Genomic DNA, 26,328 nt, shown 5'->3' with positions numbered 1-26,328 from the left:
AAACAACGTGACATTCCCCACGACATGTTTTGGAAAACACTGCATGCTTTCGCATCGTGTTTTGGGTACTGACACTGACCGTTGCACACTGCATGCATGCCAGCCGTATGTGTACAAACTGACTCGCACACAGCGCGGTAGCTAGAACGGGTCAAGCTGACACTGACAAATATTTCTGTGAAAACAGGAAGCGTGCTAGCTGTAACGAAGATTTGATTACTTGATTAAACGAAGCAGCGAAATGATGGACTTATCAGACGACAGTTAGTTGAATATGATCTACTAAATGTTGTAGTAATTTAGTGCAAATTCGCTCGAACGAAACGTTCAGCAGCCATTTTGCCGGCATCGAAACATCCGACCACGCCATCGCTATTTTTAGAAACTCTATATAACAGTTAACGATAGTAATATCACTTGCGCGCACCATGCCGCCGTTTTGCGAAACCCTCGTTATCTGTTATTCATAGTTTTAGCAATAGCGCGCACAAACGCGCTATTGATATAACTCTAACAGTTAACGATAGTTTCGAAACTCTAACAGATAACGATAGTTTCGAAACTCTATTTAACAGATAACGATAGTTTTGAAACTCTATATAACAGTTAACGATAGTTTCAAAACCCTTTATAACTGTTAACGGTAGTAATATCAATTTGGCGCAGCATAGTATCATTCCTCTACGTTTGTGTCCATTGTACTGGTGATGCATCCTTTTAGGTTATAATGGATTCACAACAGGAAAAGGTGAAAGCCTTAAAAGGCAGTGGGTGGTTGTCAAATCAAAACAGTTACAGGTGGTTTTGTTCACAAAGGAGTGGTTTATAGGGTGTTATAGCACAGTAAGGGACCCGTTTTGAGGGATTTTATGAATCTTTACGCATAGCAGTACTGGACATTTCAGGGGTGACAGGACGTTAAAAAGAATGGCTTAACTGCTTATTGCGCTAACTGAATGAAAATTTAAGGCTTAAACTGTGTCGGGCAGCAAGTGGTTATAAATGCACTGGTCTGCAAATATTGACCAGCACATAAACAGTTATGTTTGCATGAAACGCCCCATGTATGAAGTAACGAAAAGTAGTGATACACATTATCTGAAATCAAGGTCACCCATCTGATGATGCCTAGCTTATTGACTAACACTATCCGGGTTATCACTGACGTTGAGTGATTTGCCTAGATTGACGCAAACAGAACATAGAAGACCAATCAATATGTATATAGGACCAATATATATAAAATGCGTATGGCACCTGAAAAATGCAATATTTTACAATCAGCGTTACCCCTGACTATGGAGCAAACCTTAATATTATAATAATGCTTTACTTTCATTTGTATGTTTGCAGATGGTGTAAACAACTCCTCCAGCCGTTCCCATCCCTGAACTTCAACCCCTAGTAGTGACCAGCCAAGCATAGCAGGGAGGCGGAGGGAGGGGCCGCAAAGGAGGGGGAGCGTGCCGGGAGGGAGGGGGAGTGCGAGGGCCAAGGAGTGGGGATGTATGTAGTGTTGCTGCTGCTGCATGCCTGCTGTCCTCCTCTCCCTTCTGTTCATGCCAGACATGTCAGAGAAGAAGTCGCCTCCTCAAAAGGTAAATTTGAGAGAGTTAACTCGCTGTCCAGTGGAGATTTGGTCAGAATGTGAGGTAGCAATACTCTAAATCCTTGATGATCTCTGTTCACTGCCAGACCAATTTTTGCTTTTTATGATGGTATCCTGAAGTGTGTACTGTGTACACAGGGATAATCATCTTTGCCTATTTTTTTTATATATATATTTTTTTAATCTCAAATGGCTTAGTGAATTTTTTCCCCACCTGTTCTTGCATGATAGTATCCCATATGGTAGCTATTTGCTGTAAAGCTTGGTGTGGAAGAGGTTAGTAACAAAATACAAAACAGCGAGAGGGAGGAACAAAAGTGCTCCAAAGAATTAACAAATTGTTCAGCCGTTACCGCCTTATGTTAATTGTACTGTCATGCAGGAACACCTTGTATAAGCTTCTAGCTTGCTGCTGTTTCTGTGAACTTTGTATACATGTCATGATTGTAACCTTTGTTAAAATAAACTTATGTTTAAAAGAATTACAAGGCAGACCTATAATAGTGAAACCATGTACCAGTGTTAGTCAATCGTGGCCAGCACAGCAGAACCTTTTCTGTAATGCAGAATCAACATGTGTGATCGAGGAACATCATTACCTTTGTCGTTATAACTGTTAATTAAGTGCTGTAGGTGCCAGCAACCTTGCTTAGAATGGGGCAATAAATGTGTGCAGCTTATTATCAAAAACAGCTTATCATTATACTCATCTGTGTTCTTGGCATGCATCATTCAAGGGAATACAATTTGTCATGTATATAAACAATGAGACAACAGTTCATTCAGGGTAACACCCCTCTCTCCTTTTCCTTGACCAACTTCTCTCTCCAACACCCCCTACACCCCCTCCACCCCAGGCACTCCTGACACATAAAAGCTTGGGGAGGAAATGAAGGGGGGGGGGGGGGGGGGGAGGACTGATAACAAATCTGGTGTTTGTCACAGTGTGACAACTTAACAGTAACACTAGCAGCTGCTGTCTGTTATGGCAGTCAGGTTAGAATATCTGGTCACACTATCTCAGAGTGCAGACATGACAGCTTTATACTCACACATGTGTACCAAACTGAGATTTAGGGGGAAATGAGGTCAGCTGTAAACAGAACTGCTGACTTGCCAGGGTCATTGGTTTCAGGAGAAACCTGGTTTGTTGAGAATATCTGGTCAAGCTGTCTCAAGAGTCAAAAGGTAGACGACATGGCATCTGTATGTGTATGATATACAGAGCAGATGGGGAAAAGTGAGGTCAACTGTAAACAGTGGTGACTTGACAGTGATCTTCATTGGTTTCAGGATTGGCTCAGTTGAACATTTCTGATGACACTATCTGAGACTGAGAGCGTAGACGTGATAGCTTTATGTACATGTACAGAGTATTTATAGCAAAATGAGGTTGATTGTAAACTGTGCTGACTTGCCAGGGTCATTGGTTTCAGGAGAAATCTGGTTTGTTGCGTACCCCACAAGCAGAGAGCAAGGCCTTCAAGCGTAAACTGCTCTCCCCTGAACACACAGAAGATGAAGGTCAGTGACTCTGGGTGTTTTTGTTTATCTCTGTCAGTCTGTGGTTGGCTGGCTGACTTTTATTTTTCTGTACTGCTCTACTTCATGGTTAGATGTATATACTTCTGAACTAGGTTTATGGTAGGCCTTGAAATGTTGTTTTGGATTGATTGTGTATCACGTTTGGCATTTTACTTGTGTTCTTTTGTCCTTTTTCTCCCCCCTGTCGTATTAAGTATTACTTTTCTTCAAAAGCTGATCTTACTTTTTATGACTAGGTTGTATACATGTGTGTGGGTGGATGGGTGCATTTTTTCTTGAACTCTCACTTTCTTACAAGATTTATATTTTAGCTTACAATATCATTTCTCAGACCCAGATGTCAGTACTTTGTAGCCCTTGAAAATCAAAGAGTAAGGATTTATTGTGTATTCAAGTTTTGTCCTTCTACTGGTTCTTTTATTTGTACCCCAATATTTCAACTGCCACTTTCATTGTTAGCTTATCATACTTTTCATTACCAGGGGTATACATAGTGCCGGTGAAGTCTGAAAACAGAAAGATTACATCCAGCCTGACAGAAAGAGAAATTTACAGAAGCAGAAATCAGCCTTACTCTGATTAATGTTTCCTGCTTTACAACTTGGTGACTGGCTCTTCTGACTGTGATGGTAGGAATGAGTCTGATGCCGGTGCGGTCACTAGTTTACTTTACATTCAGGGCTGAATAGACACATATTCCTTAGCTGGAGATTCATAAAGGAGTGAGTTTACTACAACAACAAAAACAACAAAAATAATCCTTTACAAAAATCAGTCTGTCTACTTGTGAAGGGGAATGTTCTTGTTATAAAAAGGGTCTCTGCAACTAATGTGGTTACTTTACAAACTCCCGTCGCGATATAACCCTTCGTGGTTGAAAACGACGTTAAACACCAAATAAAGAAAGAAAGAACTTTACAAACTGCTATTCTCACTGATTACTTGACAAACTTCAATTGTTTTGGATTGTTCTCTGTTTGTTTTGCTTTTATAGAAATATACTATCCCTATTATTCATGACTGATTTTGAACGTGACTGACTGCAAACAAAGGAGACATATCTGTAAGGGAAATTCAGATCTGATAGTGATACCCCTGTCTGACCCATTGTCTATTCTTAATATACCATAGGTATCTCAAAACGTCTTTAATCGGAGAAATGACTTGTGTCCACAGACAAGAAAGTAACGCCAAAGAGAAAGCGCCCCCTGGGATTTGACGCCTTGTCCCCCGACCAAGGAAACAGTTCGTCCCCGCGGGGTGGCTCTGGTAATGTCAGTCGTCTCAGCGTGCCGCTGTCGGAGCGACAGCAGATGGCTCTCCTCATGCGCATGACTGACGAATCTTCACAGGGAGGTAGGTTGTCACCTGTTGGCTTGAAGAGAGAGATAGAGAGAGAGTATGGATGTTGTTGAGATTCATTTTCTTTGGCAATTTGGTTATGTAATTGATTGAGTTCTTTCACAAAGAAATGAGTGTGCAAATCACCCCTTTGTGAATTGCTTGAGAAAGGAGAATATTTGACCATGCCTTTGATTTGGATCACAGATTGGTGGGAAGGTTTGGCGGTGGTCTTGATCTCACACTGTGTCACATTCAATTTTAATCAGAGAACATCTAAAGTCTCTCCTGGTTTCAGATTCCTCACCTAAGCCCTCGTCTCCGCCGCAGTCTGTTACCTCGACGAAGAGATCGCAGGCCGACAAGAAGGTGAACAAGCGTAACGAGCGTGGGGAGACGTCGCTGCACCTGGCTGCCAAACGGGGAGACGTCAAGCAAACCAAGAAACTCATCAAACTCGGAGCCTCTGTCAACGTTACAGATTACGCTGGTGTGTTTTTTGATAGATTTGTATCCAGGATTTTTTGTATTCGCCTGCCTTAACTCATTGTCTCCCAGATACGGATATATCCGTACCCACTCATATGGCTCTATCTGACCAGGCACGGATATATCCGCTCAGACTGTTAGCTTCAGTCGCTTACTGTAACGTCCATCTAACGCCTGCATTCCAGCGTCTTGATACACAGTTACTACACAGTTACTACAATTCTGAGTGACCTGCTGCAGCACAGCTGGTCTCGGCTAAAAAAAACTTGGTCAACATAGGTGGGGTAGAAAGTGTTAAAAGGGGCAGTCCACTGTATAAGCTTTTCTGGACACACCTACTCAACCCCAATCACTTTTGAAAAGTCAGTCTGGTAGGAACAATTCAAATATCTTTAAACCTTTGAAATATCGCACAGTCCTCCTTTTATGATAGGTTTCAGGGTTGCACGTAAAGGCTAATTGTATTCACTTCAGTCTCTAAGCTTGAATGAGTTGTTTTCTCCTTACAAAATCCGCCTTTTGCATTCACTTCAAGAACTCTTGCATACTGATGTTTAGAAAATCAAGAAAATGTGTGGCCTCTATCAGCCAGAAGAAAATGTGTGGCCTCTATCAGCCAGAAGAAAATGTGTGGCCTCTATCAGCCAGAAGAAAATGTGTGGCCTCTATCAGCCAGAGGAAAATGTGTGGCCTCTATCAGCCAGAGGAAAATGTGTGGCCTCTATCAGCCAGAAGAAAATGTGTGGCCTCTATCAGCCAGAGGAAAATGTGTGGCCTCTATCAGCCAGAGGAAAATGTGTGGCCTCTATCAGCCAGAGGAAAATGTTTCAAAGGGCAAGCGCATCCACAAAGATGTATGCATGTTCTCTCTTGTCACATAAAAGAAAGGTAGCAATGTACTTACACAGATACAGCAGTGTTATCAATTTGGATTTTTAGGATTGGCACCAGCCATTAAAAAAAAGAAGCTTTAAATGTGTGTGAGTCAGACAGCCTGGTAAACAGGATGTGAGCAAGCATTAGGATATACTTCAAGTGTATGTGATCTTTCTTTGTTTGTCTCCTATGCAAAATGGTCTTGTTAGTATCTTGTTAAGGAATCTCACCATATATTTGTATAAATCAATTTGAGACTGAATTTGATGTTTGATTAGAGTATGCATATATTATGTATCCATATCTTTTTATATTTTTGTTGCTTATGTATCCATATTGTACTGCTGTATTTTTATTTATCTGATGTAGGATCGGTCACGTTTGATGTTCTGTGTGTATTTTTATGTAATTATATCTTTCTTTTTGTTTCACACCCCATCATGTGGGGCTCTGGCATTACAGGGATCGCGTTTAATACCGGTAATTTCCGGTATTTTACCGGTTAAGATTCGCCAATACCGGAAAAAAAAGTGGATGTCGGTCAGACGTACCGATTGTTATTTGGTTTGACCGGTAAAAAAAAAAAGTAATAATTACAAAAATCGTTTGTCAGTACGATATAGAGAGAGAGAGAGAGAGAGAGAGAGAGAGAGAGAGAGAGAGAGAGAGAGAGAGAGAGAGAGAGAGAGAGAGAGAGAGAGAGAGAGAGAGAGAGAGAGAGAGAGAGAGAGAGAGAGAGAGAGAGAGAGAGAGAGAGGGAGGGAGAGAGAGAGAGGAGAGAGAGAGAAGAGAGAAGAGAGAGAGAAAGAGAGACAGAGAGAGAGAGAGAATTGGATGGCTTGTTGTGACAGCGCTACAATGTTGCGATTATGTCTCCATTGATGTCAAGGTGTCAAACATGACGTCAAAAATCAGACATCATACTTTTCGCGCCATTTCTTTCGGTTCCCGGTCCATCGTAAAATCTTTCAGTTTATGTTATAAGGGACGGCGTCTAACTATAGCCGACATAGCATCATACCGGGAAATCACGTACTCACACCAGCTTAGGTCTTTGTCTACATACAGTTGATTATTGTGAGGCGAGTCGATTGCGATGAAGAAGCAACGATCTTTACTGTCTTTTCTACCCCCAAGAGGTGAGAAAAGGCCTTTGAATGAAGGAACTGAAAGCCGTGAAAGTACTTCACGGCCTAGTACATCTGCAGAGCCCGAGTCTCAAGCGGCGGCAAAGAAACCAACATCGGCATCTTCCACTGTCAAACGATTTCAGGAAAAATGGTGCAAAGAGTTTCTGTGGTTGCGGACAGAGGGGGAGGGGGAGAACTTTCTCATGTTTTGTGAAGACTGCAAAAAAACACGTAAAAAAAATGGTTACACAAGAGGTTGTCGAAATTTTCAACATTCATCTCTCGAAGACCATTCAAAATCGCTAAGTCATAGAAATGCTGTTGGCTCTGCGCGTGAAAACTTTTTGACAACAAAGACTAGGCGAAAGTGAAACTGTAACTAGTGAGTAAGTCTTCCAGTTGCGTGATTACTATTTGCTTTCCTATTTTATTTCGGAAGTCTCTCTCTCTCTCTCTCTCTCACTCTCTCTCTCTTTCTCTCTCGCTCTCTCTCTGTTTCTCTCTCTCTCTCTCTCTGTCTCTCTCTCTCTCTCTCTGTCTCTCTCTCTCTTTCTCTCTCGCTCTCTCTCTCTTTCTCTCTCTCACAGCGGCTGCTGATGTGTCACTGTCAAGTTGTGCGACAGTTGCTTTGAGGGGGGGGGGGGGGGGGGGGGGGGAGAAAAAACGTCCGCATATCACTGACATTGATTTAATGTATTGTAAGTCATTGTTTGTCTTTTACTGGTTGCCTTGGCAAGCTTACCGATTTTCGTGAGAGCCTTGTAGCCAGCTCATGACGTCATACCGGTTTGAAAAATACCTAGCGCGATCACTGCATTAACCATCCATCCATCTCCTATTCATCCCTTCTTTGTGTCTCTCTCTCAGGGTGGACCCCTCTCCATGAGGCTTGCAACCTAGGGAATGTGGACGTTGCTAAGCAGTTGCTGAAGGCGGGTGCCAATGTGAACGTCCTTGGGCTGGGAGACGAGTCACCCTTACACGACGCTGCCATTAACAACCACATCAAGGTATTTTTTATTATCGCCATAGTTATTTCCTTCTTTGTTTGTGTAGTGTTTTGTTTGTTTGTTTGTTCATTAGTGTGTAATTGTATACAATACTGTAATGCTTTAGTATCTCAATTTGAGAAATGAATATGCATGCTTGTTACATATGACCCCCCGCGGGTTAGGGAGAAGAATTGACCCCATGCTCCCCAGCATGTCGTAAGAGGCAACTAACGGATTCTGTTTCTCCTTTTACCCTTGTTAAGTGTTTCTTGTATAGAATATAGTCAATTTTTGTAAAGATTTTTAGCCAAGCAGTATGTAAGAAATGTTAAGTCCTTTGTACTGGAAACTTGCATTCTCCCAGTAAGGTAATATATTGTACTACGTTGCAAGCCCCTGGAGCAAATTTTTGATTAGTGCTTTTGTGAACAAGAAACAATTGACAAGTGGCTCTATCCCATCTCCCCCCTTTCCCCGTCGCGATATAACCTTGAATGGTTGAAAACGACGTTAAACACCAAATAAAGAATTGTTACATACGTAGCGTGTTTTCGGAGAACTGAGAGGAATGATAAGTGATAAGCAAAGAAGAAAAAGGTTTTATCCTCCAGCCTTAGAAACAATTCAATTCTCCAGATTAAGCTTCCTTTTAGCGACGGTGGACATTGTGATCATTTTTCCGTATTTTTTTAATATTTTTTGTTTTGTTTGTTTTTATCTCCTGCTTTTGTCAAGGGGTTGTCTGTTTTGCTCTGTGTAACAATTCATGATGGCTTTACTGCTGTTTGACAGTTAGAGACCTTGATTAGACCATGCTTTGACCTTTCATTTCCAGTTGGTGACGATTTTACTGAAGCGTGGTGCCAACCCCTTGCAACCAAATGTCAAGGGAGAAACACCATTGGATGTAGCCAACGACCTTAACATCAAAAAGTTGCTTGGGCGAGAAATCATCTCTTCCAATAGCGAAACATCTAGTGTGGATGAAGTCCGCTCCCCAACCTCGCCAGAGAGTCTCGCGTCAATTAAAGATGAGGATCGTGGAATTGATGTTGAAGGTAATACAGTGGAACCTCTGTGTTAAGGCCTCCTAAAATATTAACAGTTTAGGTCTTAGAAGAGAGGGAGTCCAGACCTGTGCACATCTACGGTTTCTCCGTAATTTCTCCGATTTTTATATGCAGAATACGGTCTTATAAAAGGGGGCGAAGTCTTAAAAGGGGGGTTTCCCGGTCACTCGAAAAGCCTGGGTGAGGTGAGGCTGTTCTCTTGATAGGTTATACTAAGCTTTCTTGTAGAGGTGATGCATCTCAATGATCTATTGGGATCTTCAAAAGTTGACTATATTCTGTATTTTGTTCATCTACTCTTCTAATCTTCTTCTACTGAAATGCAATCTTGTTATCAATATTAATTATCAGGTGATGCCTTTGACATTAGAGCTTACAACAGTTCTTCAGAGGTGACAAGATTGATTCATGATAATGTTGGTGATATTTTGAGATAGATTCACAGAATTGATCTGAAGTGACCTAAAATAAAAAGCAAGCGAACAAAATATGTCAGAACCTGCATGTGTAAGATTGACAGACAAGAACCTGAAAGAGATGATGTCTCTTTGAAGTTTCAACTTTTATCTGGAGGTATGTCCTGGTTAACTTGAACACAAGATTTCTTCTTCTGCGTTCCCATTGCAAAACACAAGATTAAAACAACAGCAGTCAAGCAGAAGATACTAGAACGCATGTACTGGTTTGAAATACCAAGAAGTAATGTACATCATATTGTCTCTTTCACCAATTTGCAGACATCAAGCCCCGCAGCTCCTCCATGTCCATGGTGAGGGGAGACAACTCGTGCAACCCAGGAAGCATAGCTGGAAATCGTCGCATGAGCTTGCCTCCCAAGTCTCCTGTAGACAAATCTTTACCATCTCCTCGTCTCTTCCTCAAGTTTAAATCTGCTGGTAGCAGCAGTGGGGAGGAAGCTGGTACTAATCCAGGCTTGAGGTAAAAGATAAGAGCAATTCCTGTGTATGTGGCTATGTGTGTGAGAAGTGCACTTTTGAGTGTGTGTGTGTGTGTGTGTGTGTGTTTTCTGGGGCGACAGATAGTTATTCACATAATAATAATTATGCTAACTCGTATGCAACTGCACGGAAATGCATAGCTAAGCAAGGAGAGTTCTTCGCTCATTTTTTTCTTATTTTTTCCCTGTTTACTCTGTGTTTGCAGCCCATCCTTTCTCTATTTGAAGTCAAACGAACTAGCCTTATTTTTCACTGCACAGTACTGAGTGTTGAATTTGTAATACCATGCAATCAAGAGCTGTGAGGTGGATGAAAACTAAAACAGTCATATTTTTTTCATTTTGTAGCAGCAGAAAGAGCACAGACTCCAAGGAACCCATGTTCAAGTCCTACATCCTGACCATGGATACCGGCGACCAGCAACAACAACCACCACAACAACAACAGCAGCAGCTTCTCCATCCACACTCCCACCAGGGCCAGCACCGCGGGGAGCGGGGGTCAGGTCGAGGCAGTTCACGACCCTCACCTGCCTGCAGCCCCCTCCCCAGCATGGAGGTGGACCACCATCAGGATGCCGCTCGCGACAGCCACAACACAACCAGCGACCACCACCACAACCAGCTCCACAAACACAAAGTGGACCCCTGGGATGCCGTGGTGGGGAGTGGTGGTGGAAGCGGTGGTGGTGGTGGTATGGACGGTGTTAGCTCTGGCGGTGGTGGCCAAAACAATGTGTCTTCAATGCCTTCAGCGACACAGTCATCATCTTCGTCCTTGTCCTCGTCCACTTTCTCGACTGTACCATCGCTCAAAGTGCAATGTGTTCCCCCTGACTCTTCAGAGGAGGAGAGCGGTCGCGGTTCGTCACAGGCGTCGTCCCTTCAGCGGCTGCGGACAGAGCCCTTCACGCCCCACGTCATCGAAGAGGTCAGCGATGATGATGGTGATGAAAAAGGAGGAAATGTGTTCGAGGATAGCCTTCGAAACCAACGGCTATACCACACAAACATGGGAGGCCCCCCTCGCCTGTCCCCTAACATGGCGGGGCCGGGGTCTCATTTAAGGCGCAACAGTCAGCACATTCCTGCCATCGACAGTGTGAACCACGGCACTGCCTCCACCACCACAAAACATCGAACCAGTCACCCACCGCCCTCAGTGGTGTCGCAGGTTTCGTCTTCCGCTTCAGCCATGGATGTGACGTCTGTGTGTGTGTCTAGGAGTAGTGGTGTGACCTCCACCACAGGTAGTGGTGCTGTGTCCCTGACCTCTGCTGAAAAGGATACCTCACTTACTTCCAGCGGAGCATCGGACAGGACTTCTCAGCTGCCACCCACCTTCGGCAATCGACGAGGTAGTGGTGGTATCAGTGTTGGTGGTAGTGGTATTGGTGGTGGTAACAGTAGTGGCAGCATTAGTTGTGTGAACAGTACGGGTGTAGTTAGTTCAGGTGTTGCAGTCACAGGGAGCAGTGTCAGCGTGTGTCTGACCAACGTCATCAGTTCTCCCAGCAGCAGCTTGGCGTCCGCGTCTCAGCCTCAGCGCTGGGACCCGCGCCCACGAACAGATCGGGGTGATCGGGCCTCACCCAAAGTGTTCCCCTCCATAGACCTGTTCTCAGCCGAAAAGTCTGACAGTTCCGCCAGCTCCCCTCTTCGCATGGACATTGACGAGAACCTCTCCTCCTCCCCCAGGTCAGACCGTGACAATGACAGCCGCCCTTCCTGCCTCAAAGTCCCCCCGTTAAAAATCATCCTCCCGTCCCAAAAGATGTCCACCACCACCCACACACCGGACCAGTCCAAGAACCCCCAGGCCAAACCAGCACTACCATACGTGTTGAACCCTACTCAGACAGCGGCAGGGGGGCTGGGGGAGTGGATGCCAGAAATGACAGACTCCAATCAGCTCATCACCCCCGGAACCACCGCCATCCTGCAAGGGGAGGATTTGCTACACGTCGGCACCTCTTCTCCCTCTCGCCCCTCCCGCCCCTCCTCCAGAGCCAGCAACCGAGACGAGAACAGGAACTCTACCAACAGATCCTCTCTCGAGTCGTCTCCCTTAGTCAAGGAAGGTGCTGCAGGCAGCGGCAAGGAGGAAGAGGAAGGGGATGAAGAGAGGCAGGATGATGATGAGAAGGGGGGCGGTGAATCAAGGCCCACACGAACGTTACGATCACACACTGCCATGAAGCAGCAGCAGGAACAAAAAACGCCCAGGATGGGAGGGCCAGGAAAAGCAGAGTCGGTCAAAGATTCCATGGACAAGGTGTCTAAAGCTGATTCGAAAGGTTTGTGTTTCTATCGTTCCCGTTTCACAGGTCTTGTCAGACCTCGTTGTCTTAAACTCGATTTAAGTTGACTTGTCAAACTTGCTGTTAAAAAAGCCTCCTTTGGCAGCCCTGAAAGTCAAACAAATGGTGTACTCGCCTTTGGCTAGTGATTCTGAAAATGTACTAGCCAGAGAGCAAACTTTACTACTTATACTAGCCAAACCAACAATTTGGTTCAGCAACTTTACTCGCATTTGGCGAGTAGATGACAAATTTTACTCGCCAATTACATGTCTCTACTCGCCATGGCGAGTAAAATACTCGCTACTTTGAGGCCTACTTGGAGGCAACAGACACCCTGTGTCAAGGTCACATGCACTTGGTGCAAAGATGTGTTCTACATGCATATGTAGTTGCTGTAGACAGTACCATTTTGTGCCAGTTTTCAATTAATTAATGCACAGGATTTCAATACAATCCCAAGGCAGGAGAATGTGTGGGTGTGGGGTGTGGGAAAATGGTTATTTATTGTATAAGTAAATACTGAATATCAGAGTTACTCGCTTAAAATGACTTGATTGATCTACGATAGTTATAATCCTCTTCTGTAGTCACACTCATAACTCATCAGTGATGTTCCCAGGGGTCGGCCCTCGGCCCTGGGCCGGATACCTTGGTCAAATGACCGGTACCCTGTGTCTCTGGCGGACAAATGTCCGATAAGTTTATGTCAGAGACGGACACTGACCGATCGTTTTATTGCCACGTCGGACATGGCAACATTGATCCGTTTATTTAGATCAGGCATCAGATGATACGTCTCCTAATCTCCGAATCGGCAACGTCTTCTGTTGTTTGGTTTAGTAACTTCGCCGTTTGAAGACCGCGCAGTTTAAGAATTTCCGAAAGTTCAACTTCCGGTTGTATAGATTCTAGAAACTGCGAATGCGATCATGCCGCCTGCGAAGAAATTGAAACCGGACACTATATGCTGTTTTGATTTAATTTGTGTTTCATGTGTCTTTGCTTTGTTTTAGTATGATGTGTGTAAGAGAGTGCTGATTCCAGGTTCATTTTGGCATATTTCCCTAAGTTCCAGAAAATCGGTATGCACTCAATTTAATTTTTGACCTTGACTTCTTCCTTACCTGAGATCTTTTGCTTTCTGTTAAACACACACACACACACACACACACACACACACACACACACACACACACACACACACACACACACACACACACACACAAGAACTAGAAGAAGGCAAGTTTGGAATACAATTACATTATATTTCTCTCTCTGGTGTGTGTCACAGTGTGTGTGTACCAAAGGAGGATGTGGACGGCTTATTTCTTTCCACGTGAAATGACCGATTGTTTTTTACAGTTCAGGACAAATGTCCTATACTTTCAGCAAGGCTAGGACATTTGTCCTATAAGGACAAAATCCAAGGAACATCCCTGACTCATTAACTGTACATATTCGGAAGTGTTTCTTGCAAATTCAAACAAAAGAACTAATAACTAGAAAAAACAGGAATTCTTATCGGTCATCTCTGCTGATACAGATTTTTCAGAGAACAGAGATGAGGGAGATGATATGTCGGAGGCAGGAGGCACAACACAGCAAGACGAGGTAGCAGTTCATCCACGCAAGCGCAAGTTACGACCAAAGACAGAAGCCCAGTCTCGAGAGCAGGCAGACAACAAAGAAGTCGTCCTGGAGAAACCACCAAACCCGTATGAGCTGTACCTGAATTTGAGGCGACAGGTAATAGCAAAAGACGAGACCTTCGGTGTTGATTTCAGCAAAATGTGTTCTGAGTTTACAAAATGTTAGCCAACAGTATTATATTTAACCGTTATTCATGTGAACTGAGACCTTCAGCGTTGATTTCAGCAAAATATGTTGAGTTTACAAAATGTTAGCCAACAGTATTTATTATATTTAACCATTATTCATGTGAAATAAATGCATTACTATCCATTACTGATAGATGTTTTGCTGGTTGTAATAGTTCTAAATACTTGCGGTTTATAACGTTTTATTCACAGTTATTACTTTTTCTTCCAACAGCAAATGCGTAATAGGCACAAGATGATGTGTTCAGTGACGCCCAAGCTACCAACAGGATTCAAAGACTACCTCATGGTCAACTGTACCTACGTTCTGCAGGGAAACACCACCAGTACACTCTCTGTGCCAATGGTATGCCTCTCCTTTCGCTTTGGAGATTATCAGAGTGGCAGTTTTGCTAGCTAGACATTTGGATCGCCTGAATGTATTGTTTACTGGCATTTTGGAGGAAAACATGTCGATGGGCCCTGCCTAACTTTTTCGTTGAAAAGATATAACTTCACAGTAATGACCTGGTTGAAAGTCGGCTTCAGTTATTCTCTGTCAATGTTTAATCAAAATCACCACCTTGACTAAAATGATCATCACAGTTCATATCAATATCTGTCTATGGCTTCAGCAGGACGAGGCCCTATTTACAAAATGATGCTAAAAGGTACATGAACATTTCCACATTCATGCATTTCAGTATGGATGGTTAGAAAAAGAGGAACAAAAATCATGGAAGATATAAATATTGCGTTGCTTCCTAAATTCCTATATCATTCTTTTACTCTTTATTTGCCTCTTGAGGGTTTGAACTTGATTTGTTGTCACTTTTCAGTTGACTCCTCCCAATTCTGTGACGGGTCCCATGCGAGACTTGTTCTTGGAACAGGAGAAGGCTCGGTATCGACTGCGCCTACAGCACCACATTGAAAGGGTAAGTCTCTTGCTCATATTAGTCATGTCTCATGCCTGCTAGATCAGACACTTCCAGCATACCAGAAAATGACCATGGTGGCAGTTCTGTACTTTTTGAGATTAATACGTGTTACTTTTTTTTAAATTAACTCATACCAAGGAGATTGAGGGCCCTATTCAGGACACACAAGTTTACCTCTTGAAGGCTTTCGTGAGACTTCCTCAAGCACTTCAAAATTGGCTTCAGTCGTTTTATTTCTCTTTTTCTTCCGTCTTCCATCAGTGTTACATGTACGTTTTGTGTCAAGAGCAAAAGAATTCAAAGTACTTGAGAGATTTTTTAAAGTCTGTCAAAAAGGTAAAAAGAAAGAGACTTAGCTTAGGCCCCCCCCCAAAAAAAGTCTGTTTACGGTAACCCGACCGACCTATTTTTTTTCCGCGCGACCATAGACTTTTTTTTGGCATTTGGGGGGGGGGGGGGGGGGGGAAACAACTAAAAATATGGGTTTTTTGGGGGGGGAAAAAAATCCCGACCTACCGACCCTATTTTTTTGGCCTATGTTACCGTAAACAGACCTTTTTTTTTTTGGCCTTACAGTTAAATTGACATTTAAAGTGCTAATCTTTTAGGTTCAAACATGTCCTTTATTCATGCTGTTGCAATATTGCTCACAGGAAAAGCTGATGCTGGCAATCGAGCAGGAGATTCTTCGTGAGCATGCTCGCGCTGCCCGGGCTGTGGCCAATCAGAACCAGCCATTGTCAGTGTGCACCATCTTGTGTGAAGAGGAGATCTATAATCTGCAGGAACTGGACCAGGTGGGACACGCAAGATAAAAACAATAGATATGGAAAAATATAGCTCTTTATCAGCGGCAACGCCGCCCCCATCCCATGCCCCTCCATCCCCCATTCTCAGTCTCTCACACACTTCAATGAACCTTTAGCCTGAAAAAAGACTGACCATTTTGATAGTTGTTTCAGTGGAAAGGCACACTGTCTTTCAGGTTCATAGGGTAAAATGTGGCTGTAAGCAAGGAAATACAAAGAATGTGCGCCTGATTTTCAGACATATGGGATCCTGTGGTAAATGCACTATTTTTGTGAGGAAGAGATTTTTGAATCAGTAGAAGCTAGAACGGCTCATCCTCCCACACAGTCCTATACAACTCTAGAAGAATAAGGGAGTTCCAGTAGGTTGCATCTTGTTTGGGGAAGTGACTTCAATCTAATAGTCATAGTGATTTTGTCCATTGATGTTTCTCCATGGGGCCAACTCGCAGCTGGGCAGAAACAATTGTGGCTATTGGGTCTGAAAAGAATTAACAAGATTACCTTGCTTTGTACTATCTGGTTGCACTCATTGTACCTAGTGATTACACATTGTAAAGCAACTTTCTCTCTGTTTGTGCAGGGTGAAGACCGTGACAAGAGCTCTCGATCACGCTACAATGGTCGACAGTTCTATTCCTGGCTGCAGGATGTGGGCGACAAGTATGACAACATCAAGGTGGGTGTCTGTCGTGCTTCAGTGGAAAGTACCCTGCAAGACCTGCTGTCATCTCTTGTGATGGTTGTTACGATGGGTGCTATATGCCGCCATGAGTAGTAGCAGCTAAAATGGTCGATTGGAGCTCTTGTAAAGTCTTGTTTTATTTGCGTTAAACAAATGTTCAAATACTGCCTTTTTCACATGCCAGAGTGTAACACATTTCTCGTGTTGTTTCTGTCGTCATGGCATGGTTTTAATCAGTGATGGAGCTAGTATTTTTTCAAACCGGTCCGCAAACTTTTATGATGCAAACAGTCCAGAAAAAAATGGTAGGCTTGTCATTGGAACCAGTAAGAGTCCAACTCAGAGTACTGGTTTTTGTTTGTTTTACCAGCAAAAAAAACCCCGGTAGTTCTAAAAATCAACCGGTAGGTCATACCGACAGCCAATTTTGTTCCGGTATTTTCTCGTTTCAACCAGTAATATACCGGTAATTACCGATTAACGCCAATACTGTTAAATTTAAGTGAATAATTGGTAGCTTATTTTTGGCCATGTTTTGTTACAGACACTGTTGCTGCTGCGGCACCACCACGAAGCAGAGTCACTGCACGCCGTGCAGAAGATGGACTGGGAGTGGAAGCTGAAGGAGTGTGGGCAGTGCGACTCCAAAACCACACCCGTCATCGACGAGGTCCACCTGCCCATGGTGCAAGTGAACGATGAGTTTGAACTGCTGCCTCCCCAGCGCTTGCGACCGTCATGACAGCATGATGAGTGGGGGAGATAGGAGTACAGTGGCAACATCTGTGATGTTCGTTCAATGTCCAGCGCAAAAGCCCCCAGTGTTGGTGTGGCTGTGTTACGTGTGGAGAGTAGCCGGTCAAGGGTCCTTGCGCCCACGTGTGGAGAGTCATTGGTCAGGAGTGTATGCACCCACATGTGGAGAGCCGTCCGATCAAGAGTCATTGCGCCCATGTGTATACGTCAAGAGTCATAGCACCCAGCCAAGCAAGCCTGTGTTCTGCCGTGTCCATGGAGCAATGCCACGTGCTGTCCAGATAACAGGACCCTGAGAATGTGTGCTTCAATGAGGTGGCCTGGAAAGTGCAGCTATAAAATCTACCGACATCAGCAAACCAGTTTCTGATTCTGTACATGTATAAAGAGAGAGTCCATCTACAAGCATGTGTCATCTTCTGCATGTGAAGAGTTGCTCCAAATTCTTGGAATTAAGCACTTCACTTGTGCTGTCTTTCTGGAAATAAAGCCCGCAACAGTGCATGGAAATAGCTGTAACATCATGTGCTGGGATTTTCCACCAGCAAAGGTACAAGACCAACACCAGACTGGCTTTTTGTTTTAGCAGTGTGTACCCAGGTTTGTTATCTTGTACAGGCATCTCTGATCTCATTCGTCTTGTAAAAACAGAGAGACAAATTCTGCTTTCAGTCATGCTTAGTTTTTACATCTTTGGGCTAAAAAAATAATCTAAGAGGTGAATTGCTTGAGATGAAAAGCTTGTGCAAGCCATTTTTTGCAATAGCTTGCAGCTTTGTAGAAAGATCCAGTGCGTTGTAGTTTATTATATGTAGCTGAGAATAGTTGGCCACATGTCTAACAAAAAGTAAGCCAATAGTCAGTAGATTAGGCTTCAGAGATGTGCCAGAGATAGTAATGGTTGCTGGCAGTTAACTTCAAGCTAACGATGGATGGGTGCAGATGAAAAAGTTTCATACATTTTCTTTTCAAACCAGGATATATGTCACCTGTTAGATCAGCTGTGTTCGATGAATGCATGTCTAGATCATTCAGTGTCAGGAAAAAGAAAAGCTGAAGAAGATATTTTTGTCGACCGAATTTGTCATGTCACTGTTCTACTTCTAACCTTACTGATCATGTTTTTGTTTGAGGCCACAACCATCTTCCTGTAGTGGTAGGCATTGGATGGGGTTTCTGAATCTGATCATTAGCACAGCGGTTTGAAGCATGCCAGGCTTTCTTACCCAGGGAAAAAGATGTCTGACCAGAGCCTGAGGGGTCCGGAATATGTCCAACAGAACTCACCTTCTCTCAGTATTTTCGCCTGCCATGTGAATCATAATATCAAGACAGTGAATTTTGCTCTTTGGGTTTTGAACATCTTCAGTTTCTACAGATCTGTTGTGTAAAACTGTGACTCGTTCAAAGAGGTATATGTGCACGTCCATGATATCGCCTAACACTATGTGGTACATAGATATTGAAAAATAAACCAAAAGCTATTTACACATATGATTGTTGTCTGGAAGCTTTAGACTTTCCCCCAATAGGATCACTAATTTTTATAAAAAAATGTTTAGTGGTTTTTCCACAATTAAAGAAATAAAACATAAACTGTGAGCCATGACGTAAGTAACGTGGTTTCCACCTTGCATTCTTTAAACACTCTTTTAGCAACAGTTTGCCAAGAATTTTTCTGTAGATGTTTGCATTTGATACCAAAGTACCCTAGTATAAAGAGAAAAAAAGAAGAAAAAAGTTTTGGATACAGTAAATCGAGCAGTACATCTGAGGAATCCGTAACTTATGCAATACACACATAATACAGTTTTTGCTGTATCCAAATGGAAGCAAATTTTACAAAGAAGGTAACAGAAATCAACACCAATGAAGTCATTGTTCTAGTTTATGAGATGTATATGCCTGCACCACAGAACACATTTGAAACAACAAAAGAATATTGCGTAAGTTACAAGGAAACCACACCATCAGTGACCATGGTTTCCTTCAAAACTTACAGAAGACAAAAGATAAGAAAATGAACAAATACATGAAATAAAATAAGTCAATAACAGCCAGCTAAAATGTCATAAAGCCTTGAAATCACACAAAGCTGGTAGTATTACACTTCCAACATTTGCAATCAAGTCTGTTTATGACACAAAATGCAACGTTCGTTTGTGTGGAACCGAAAACTACAGCCTGCTTGAGCTTGCTTTGCTTCTTTGTCACGAACGTGGCGATCTCATACGTTCATCCTCATCAAACGCATTATTTTTATATCAGGCATGATGAAACATCAATTCAGTTTCATGACATCAAACATGTTGTGATTCTGACAAAAATAAATCAATTTGATAGCCTCCTCCGCGGCGATCGAGTTTTGTAAGTAAAACGAGAAACGAAAACCACAATGGCGTCAATCAGGCAAGAGAACGCACGCCACTTGAAAATCTAGAAATAAAGTACTTGTTAAAGATCTATTTCTATGTGCAAAAATATTCATGTCTATTCATAAAAAAACTATTCTAGAATACTCTACTTACCCAAATTGGATGAGGTTGGTCTGCAAACGATTGTAAAAGGCGCGTGTGTGCCCCACATGTTCGCAAAAATGGTGTACGTATGGCGGGGATATAGCTCAGTTGGTAGCGCGCTGGATTTGTATTCAGTTGGCCGCTGTCAGCGTGAGTTCGATCCCAGGTTCGGCGGAAATTTATTTCAGAGTCAACTTTGTGTGCAGACTCTCTTCGGTCTCCGAACTCCCCCCCGTGTACACTACATTGGGTGTGCACGTTAAAGATCCCACGATTGACAAAAGGGTCTTTCCTGGCAAAATTGCTTAGGCACAGTTAATAATTGTCTACCTATACCCGTGTGACTTGGAATAATAGGCCGTGAAAGGTAAATATGCGCCGAAATGGCTGCAATTACTGGCCGTATAAAATTTCATCTCACACGGCATCACTGCAGAGCGCCTAGAACTGTACCCACGGAATATGCGCGATATAAGCCTCATTGATTGATTGTACGTAACAGAAGGCAATGAAGGAAACGAAGCCTTCTCATTGGTCAAAAATCGTGTGTACTGTCACTAAATCCATCTGTAAACATGTTTATTGACTGCGGGATGTGTCGGGTTTACGTTTGCAGATTTGTTTCGAAAGCGGAAACTGTTGCATGTCGGTTTGTTCATGCGAACATGCCGTAAGTAAGGCCCAGAAACGATAGAAGCCGAATTTCAAAATAGCCCCAGGAAATGGTTAATACCAAAGAAAGAATAAAACTATGCAGCTCTGCGAGTAAAATAATGAAGGGAAAAGTAATTTGAGCCGTTGGTTTCACAAATTTCTGTACTCATGTTTGGTTCCAATTTTTTTCCTCTGACCGTAGGTGATGGAAACGAGAGTAACGAACGCATAGTCTTTTTTAGTTCGATAGAACTACTTCTGTTTTAATTTTTTTGCGACTTTCCCATTCATTGATGACAAAATTAATCATTGAACTTTCATTTTTTCACACTATCTTTACTTTGTAAGGTGAATTTGCACAAGATAACACACGTGGAAAAGTGCCGTCGCAAAATGTCCCGTTTTTCGACGCCATTTTTTCCACTTCGTACAAGTTTTAATTTATTTTTGTAAATCTCTGAAATGCAAAACTACAAATGCTAATGGTCAAAACAGTAGAAAAACATTTCAAGAAACCAAATAAAATTGAGATATAGGCATGTGTACTTTGTAAGATAGTTTTATTCAGCTGTCTTTACCAAGACCCCCCAAATTTTGCTAGTGTTTGGCAATATCATGGACGTGCACATATGATATCCCAAGGTTTCTAACTTCTAAGCCACCCACACTTTTTGTTGTGAACTCCTGATTTCCTTTCGTTGACAGTTTCTGTGTTGATTTACTGTACTTTCCGGGTCATAAGGCGCGACTTTTTTCCTCGAGTTTGACCCCTGCGTCTTGTATAACCAAGCGCCTAATCCGTGTATGAAATACAAAAAAAATCAAAGAGACCACCTGAGTACCAGTCAAACAACTTGTGATAATGCATGTTTCAGCTACTAGGTACTACCCTGGCCAAGTTTCCTCTCAAGACATCAAAGAGACCGCCCCATCTTAAACTCGGTCACTGACCCTGGTGCAGGAAGTGTTTCCTCTCTCAGATCTATGACAGGGGAAACACCTCTCATAGCAAAAACTAGGTCATTGACCCCTGGGAAGAAGGTCAGTGTCTAAACAAGGCAACCCAGCTATCACAATGGACCTGCCTTTGATCTGGCGGCACACACAGAGAACACATATTTCCACTCTGTATTCTTCCTTTGATGTGCGGCTTATTTTTATTCTTCGTTTGTTACCGGTATACTTTTTTAATTTTGGTGCGCCCTATCGGCCCCCTGCGCCAAATGGGTGACTGGATTACAATTTTGTTTAAAAAGAAGGGGGTACGCCTTATGCGCTGTAGCGCCTTGTAACCCGGAAAGTACGGTACACAAGTCCACGGTGTTGCAGAATGAACTTCTTCTTCTTCTTCTGTGTTCGTGGGCTGAAACTCCCACGTACACTCGTGTTTTTTGCACGAGTGGAATTTTACGTGTATGACCGTTTTTTACCCCGCCATTTAGGCAGCCATACGCCGTTTTCGGAGGAAGCATGCTGGGTATTTTCGTGTTTCTATAACCCACCGAACTCTGACATGGATTACAGGATCTTTTTCGTGCGCACTTGGTCTTGTGCTTGCGTGTACACACGGGGGTGTTCGGACACCGAAGAGAGTCTGCACACAAAGTTGACTCTGAGAAATAAATCTCTCGCCGAACGTGGGGACGAACTCACGCTGACAGCGGCCAACTGGATACAAATCCAGCGCGCTACCGACTGAGCTACATCTCCGCCCCACAGAATGAACTCAAACTGCAGGCTTTGTGACGCTTTAATCTTCTTACGCTGGTAGATAGCACTAACAAGACTATAGTATTTCTATCTCCGTTTGCCACAGAGATCAATGTGCGCAGACTGCCATTCTTTGCTTTGTGTTAACCACTGCTTTCAAGACATCTCAAGACTCGACTGATTTGACGATGGCTTCATTCTCTAGGGAAGTATTTGTGACTTTGTTTCTCAGTGAAAAGATACTGGTCGTGACCTTTTTCTTCAGTTCACCTGTGTCCTAATTTTATATGCCTGCCTTTCTGTGTGACGTTTTGAGTTCCTTTTGGATGTGAGCCGACCTGGAACCTGTGCTACCTTAATGATTTAGTCAGTGGACTTCACAAGCTGTGGAAATTACACAAAACTGGCGGAGCTGGTCTCCTTCAGACTCAGTGTCTAAAAATTGTTTACACATTGCAGACAAAATGGCAGTGAGCAAATTCTGATGGATTTTTTTCCAGACGATGGTAATGTTGTGATACCCCGCAGGCCTGGAAGCTTGACGTTTGTGCGAAAAACAGTGACTCAAAACAAGTCAGACTTTTTCATCTTGTGTTCACCTTTCTGTAAAAGGCATCAGAGTTCATCTCCTGTTTCACCTTCTGGTTCATGGTTTCTGCCATAGTTCACAACCTGTTTTATCACTTCACAATTTAGTTCAGTTTTAAATCACATGAAAAATTATCAATATCATGTAAAAATTTGAGTTGAATTGAAAGTGTGTTTCAAGAAAAGAACTCTATTTTTCTCAGAATGGCATCAACAACAAAAAGTGCGAACAACAACAAAAAGTGTGAACATGTTGTGAAATGTAAACTGAAAGTATATTGTCAATGTCAGTATTCATTTTTGAAAGCATGCCTGAATTATGTCTGTCTTGCACTACCTGAAGAACATCCTAGGTCTTTTTCTTTGATCCCATTCAGAATAATAATTGACAGAACACTTTGTAGTTACTGGATTGAACAAAAGAAGAAGCTATTAGCGAGGTCAATTTTAGCAGATGTATTGAAGTGTCAGAATGTTTAATTGTACAATTTTGTCAATGTTTCCACCAAAGCCAAACTCAAAGAATGTTTTCTCACATTGGTGTATTTTAAATATAGATCAGGGCAGCACCTATCAGGTGAACTTCATTTCATCAATAGATGATTCAGGTCATGCTTTTATCTATCGTTGATGCATTGCAGAAAGCAGCAATAACAGCATCCTTTTCATTTTAGAAGCTAAACAGTTAAGTACCCATATTAACATAGATGTGTGGGAATAGGAGACTACTAATAGTTTGCAACACAGAATATATGGTGACATAGAACTTGAGTTCCAGTTTTTGATCTTTCGTTGTAGTTTCTTCAACTTGTTCTGGTGGATTTTTATTTTAAGAAAATGCTTATTTCTTGGAAAAACCCTGGGCAATGTACTGTTTTTACTAGTTTAGTTATAATAGAGTTGCCAGCAAACTTACAAGTACTAGTTTTAGGTTGCTTAAAAAACAGACAGATGTTCAAAAACTTGGCTGTCATTGAGTCAGTCAGTAGTCAAAGTGGAATCACGCATGTATCGTATGGATGTAGAACAAAAAAATCTTGCATCGCTTCACTGCATACAGGAGTTAGTTGATGAAAATTATATTGATGGCTTAAATCCTAGTGAAACCAAACGGTACTCCTCATAAGTTCATCTGTTTCTCTTGATTTCATGAAACTTACCTCAGGCAGACTGACAGTGACATTTTATGAAATGTTTGAGTAGTATCTCTCACTATGTGTCACCATGAATGTGTCAAATTTAACATGTTTCCTCATCGCTCAGACTTTTATCACCCTTCTCTCTTCATGGCCGCTTCAGTACTGTAAATATAGTGCAAGCTTTGTGTGTGATGTTCTTTGTGTACTTAAGGACCCCTGGACGCGTACGTGTGAATATGTTGGTGATGCTGATGCCAGATAGATGTAAGTAAGAAAGATACTTGTGTATGGGGTTAGGCATATATATATGCCTTCACTTGTAAGTTGTATTGTTCAGAATCATCGACTTAAGTGGTTACGGTCTTTATGGACTGAGCATCTGCCGTTCAGAGCCGTTGACTTGAGGATGAAAGTCAGCTGTGGGGGATGCTTGTGTATTATTCGCTCAAGACAGGTCCGAAATGCTTCTTGAGTTTTAACATTGACAGTAAATTTTTTGATGAATTTGCTATGTCAGTGTGTGTGTTGAATGTTTCATCTGTATGTTATAAATCGGTTATTTGATATACATGTACATAATTTAAGAAACACAGCAGTATCATGATGTCACACTAAATCTCCCTGTCACCTTCTCCCCCTCAGTCAAAGTTCAGGCTTGTGTCCTTGAATGCTTGTCTTTGCATGTGATCCTGAGCTTTTGAAAAAGTAAACTTGTGAAAGTCTTGGGCTTTTACAGAACATGTGACAAAAGTACAAGACAAGAGCCTCATTTTCAGCAGCCTGTGGGCTATTCTCAATCTCACTTTTATCCTTCAGATAAAACATTGAGTGTGGCATCCCGAAGCGTTAGCAATTTCTTCGTATGTTGTTAATTTGTCCTTTAAAGGTTGACAGTGAAGGAGCCAAATAGCTTTCATAAAGAAACAGAAATTGTACATGAATTTCTTTGTTGTGTTCCTAAGAATAATGAAAATATGGACTTGCCTCTCCAGGCTGCTTGTCTGCTTAAATCCTGCAAGTTCTACTCGTTGGTTCACATCATGAAAAAATGGGAATTTTTACTTTTGTTGTTGTTCACACTTGCCCACCTACATTTTGTGCTTCGCTGAAGATCATCGACACATTGTTGTTAACTCATACCATATTATGTTTTTATTTTGTGTGACTGTGAGTGCCTAACTGTGGATGTTTTCTCCATCTGGGTCAGGAAGATTTCAGGTTAATCGAATAATATATTTCTGTCACCCTAGCTTGTCTTGTTAAAGTGAGGTGAGATATGACAGTCATTTCTAATCAGCACAATGAAAAGAGTACAATGTTTACAAAAAACTTCCTTTGTGTAATTTCAATGTCGCAAGATTCAAGATCACAAAATATTTGAAAGCATACCTCTCTGTTCTCTCTCTCTCTCTCCCTTCTGCACAAACATAGACATACATGCATGTTCACATACTGACACCTAATGGGCTGGAAGCATCTCTCTCTCTCTCTCTGAGTCTCTCTCTCTCTCTCTCTCTCTCTCTCTCTCTCTCTCTCTCTCTCTCTCTCTCTCTCTCTCTCTCTCTCTCATGTACACACACACATGAATGTAAACATGCTGTACATCATATGGGCTGTGGTTGTTAGCAAGGCAAAGTGATGAATAGTCCAGTTGCTGGAATATACTTAGTGAGCCTTCCCTGTAGACAGTAAAACTAAAACTAAGGATAAAAGGAAGCAATTTAGTTTGTAGTGCCATGCAGGGAGTTTTGCTTAATTTTACGGTGTAAATAAGGGTGTTCAGGAGAAGACAGTTGTTCATCAATCTTCTGATTCAAGCGGATTTTGTTGCTTCTTGATTAATCACACTTTTCTTGTTTGTTTCTTCTTTTCTTTAAGTGTGTTTTTCTTCTTCCTCTTCTTCTTCTTCTCTTTGTTCTGATTGTATACATTTCTCCTACATCAGCTCATTACAGTGTTGACATCGTTAAAATTATCATCTTTATTTCTTGAAGATCATTTTCACAATTATCATCCCCATGGGAAATCATGTACAACAGTTGACTGAAAGCTAGTGAAATCAGCCAACATTATTTGACTAGGTCAGTAAAGTGTAGATTTGATGACCTTTTATTTGTCCGTGTCCTTCTCTACTGTGTTGTGGACACGAGTGGAGATCTGTGTAATATGCCTTTGATGTGAAGTAAAACAAAGCAAGGAGATACGCCAGTGTTTTGCCTATGTGTTTGTTAAAAAGAATGTGTGTGTGTGTTTTATTTTTAAGTATGTGTGGTGTATGGATGTGTGATAGATCTATAGAAAACGCAAACTATGCTGCTTTGAATGATTGACTTTAAAACGGTTGATTAGTGCACACATCCGCTAATATGATCAGGCATGGGAATTGTCCGCCGAACG

General features: G+C 42.2%; 1 protein-coding gene and 1 long non-coding RNA gene across 3 annotated transcripts in view; both read left to right on the top strand.

Moving 5' to 3' along the window:
- LOC138973220 (uncharacterized) overlaps nucleotides 1-1,460 on the top strand; it is a 36,299-nt gene extending 34,839 nt beyond the window's left edge. For both annotated transcript variants that reach the window (XR_011457927.1, XR_011457930.1), the window contains exon 3: nucleotides 1,354-1,460. This is a non-coding gene — a long non-coding RNA (uncharacterized lncRNA). The remainder of the gene's footprint in view (nucleotides 1-1,353) is intronic.
- A 12-nt stretch (nucleotides 1,461-1,472) lies between these two features.
- On the top strand, nucleotides 1,473-26,132 carry LOC138973176 (uncharacterized). Its single transcript, XM_070345868.1, has 14 exons — nucleotides 1,473-1,598; nucleotides 3,046-3,133; nucleotides 4,331-4,510; nucleotides 4,794-4,985; nucleotides 7,858-8,000; nucleotides 8,818-9,040; nucleotides 9,790-9,991; nucleotides 10,359-12,307; nucleotides 13,857-14,059; nucleotides 14,366-14,497; nucleotides 14,970-15,068; nucleotides 15,725-15,868; nucleotides 16,464-16,559; nucleotides 17,110-26,132. The coding sequence occupies exons 1-14, from the start codon at nucleotides 1,530-1,532 to the stop codon at nucleotides 17,305-17,307; spliced, it is 3,918 nt and encodes a 1,305-aa protein (XP_070201969.1). The 5' UTR covers nucleotides 1,473-1,529; the 3' UTR covers nucleotides 17,308-26,132.
- The last annotated feature ends 196 nt before the right edge of the window (nucleotides 26,133-26,328 follow it).

This window comes from Littorina saxatilis, linkage group LG1 (assembly GCF_037325665.1).
Source record: "Littorina saxatilis isolate snail1 linkage group LG1, US_GU_Lsax_2.0, whole genome shotgun sequence".
NCBI lineage: Eukaryota > Metazoa > Mollusca > Gastropoda > Littorinimorpha > Littorinidae > Littorina > Littorina saxatilis.
The sequence above is the reverse complement of the archived record's forward strand: the minus strand, read 5'-3'. Positions and strand labels throughout refer to the sequence as shown.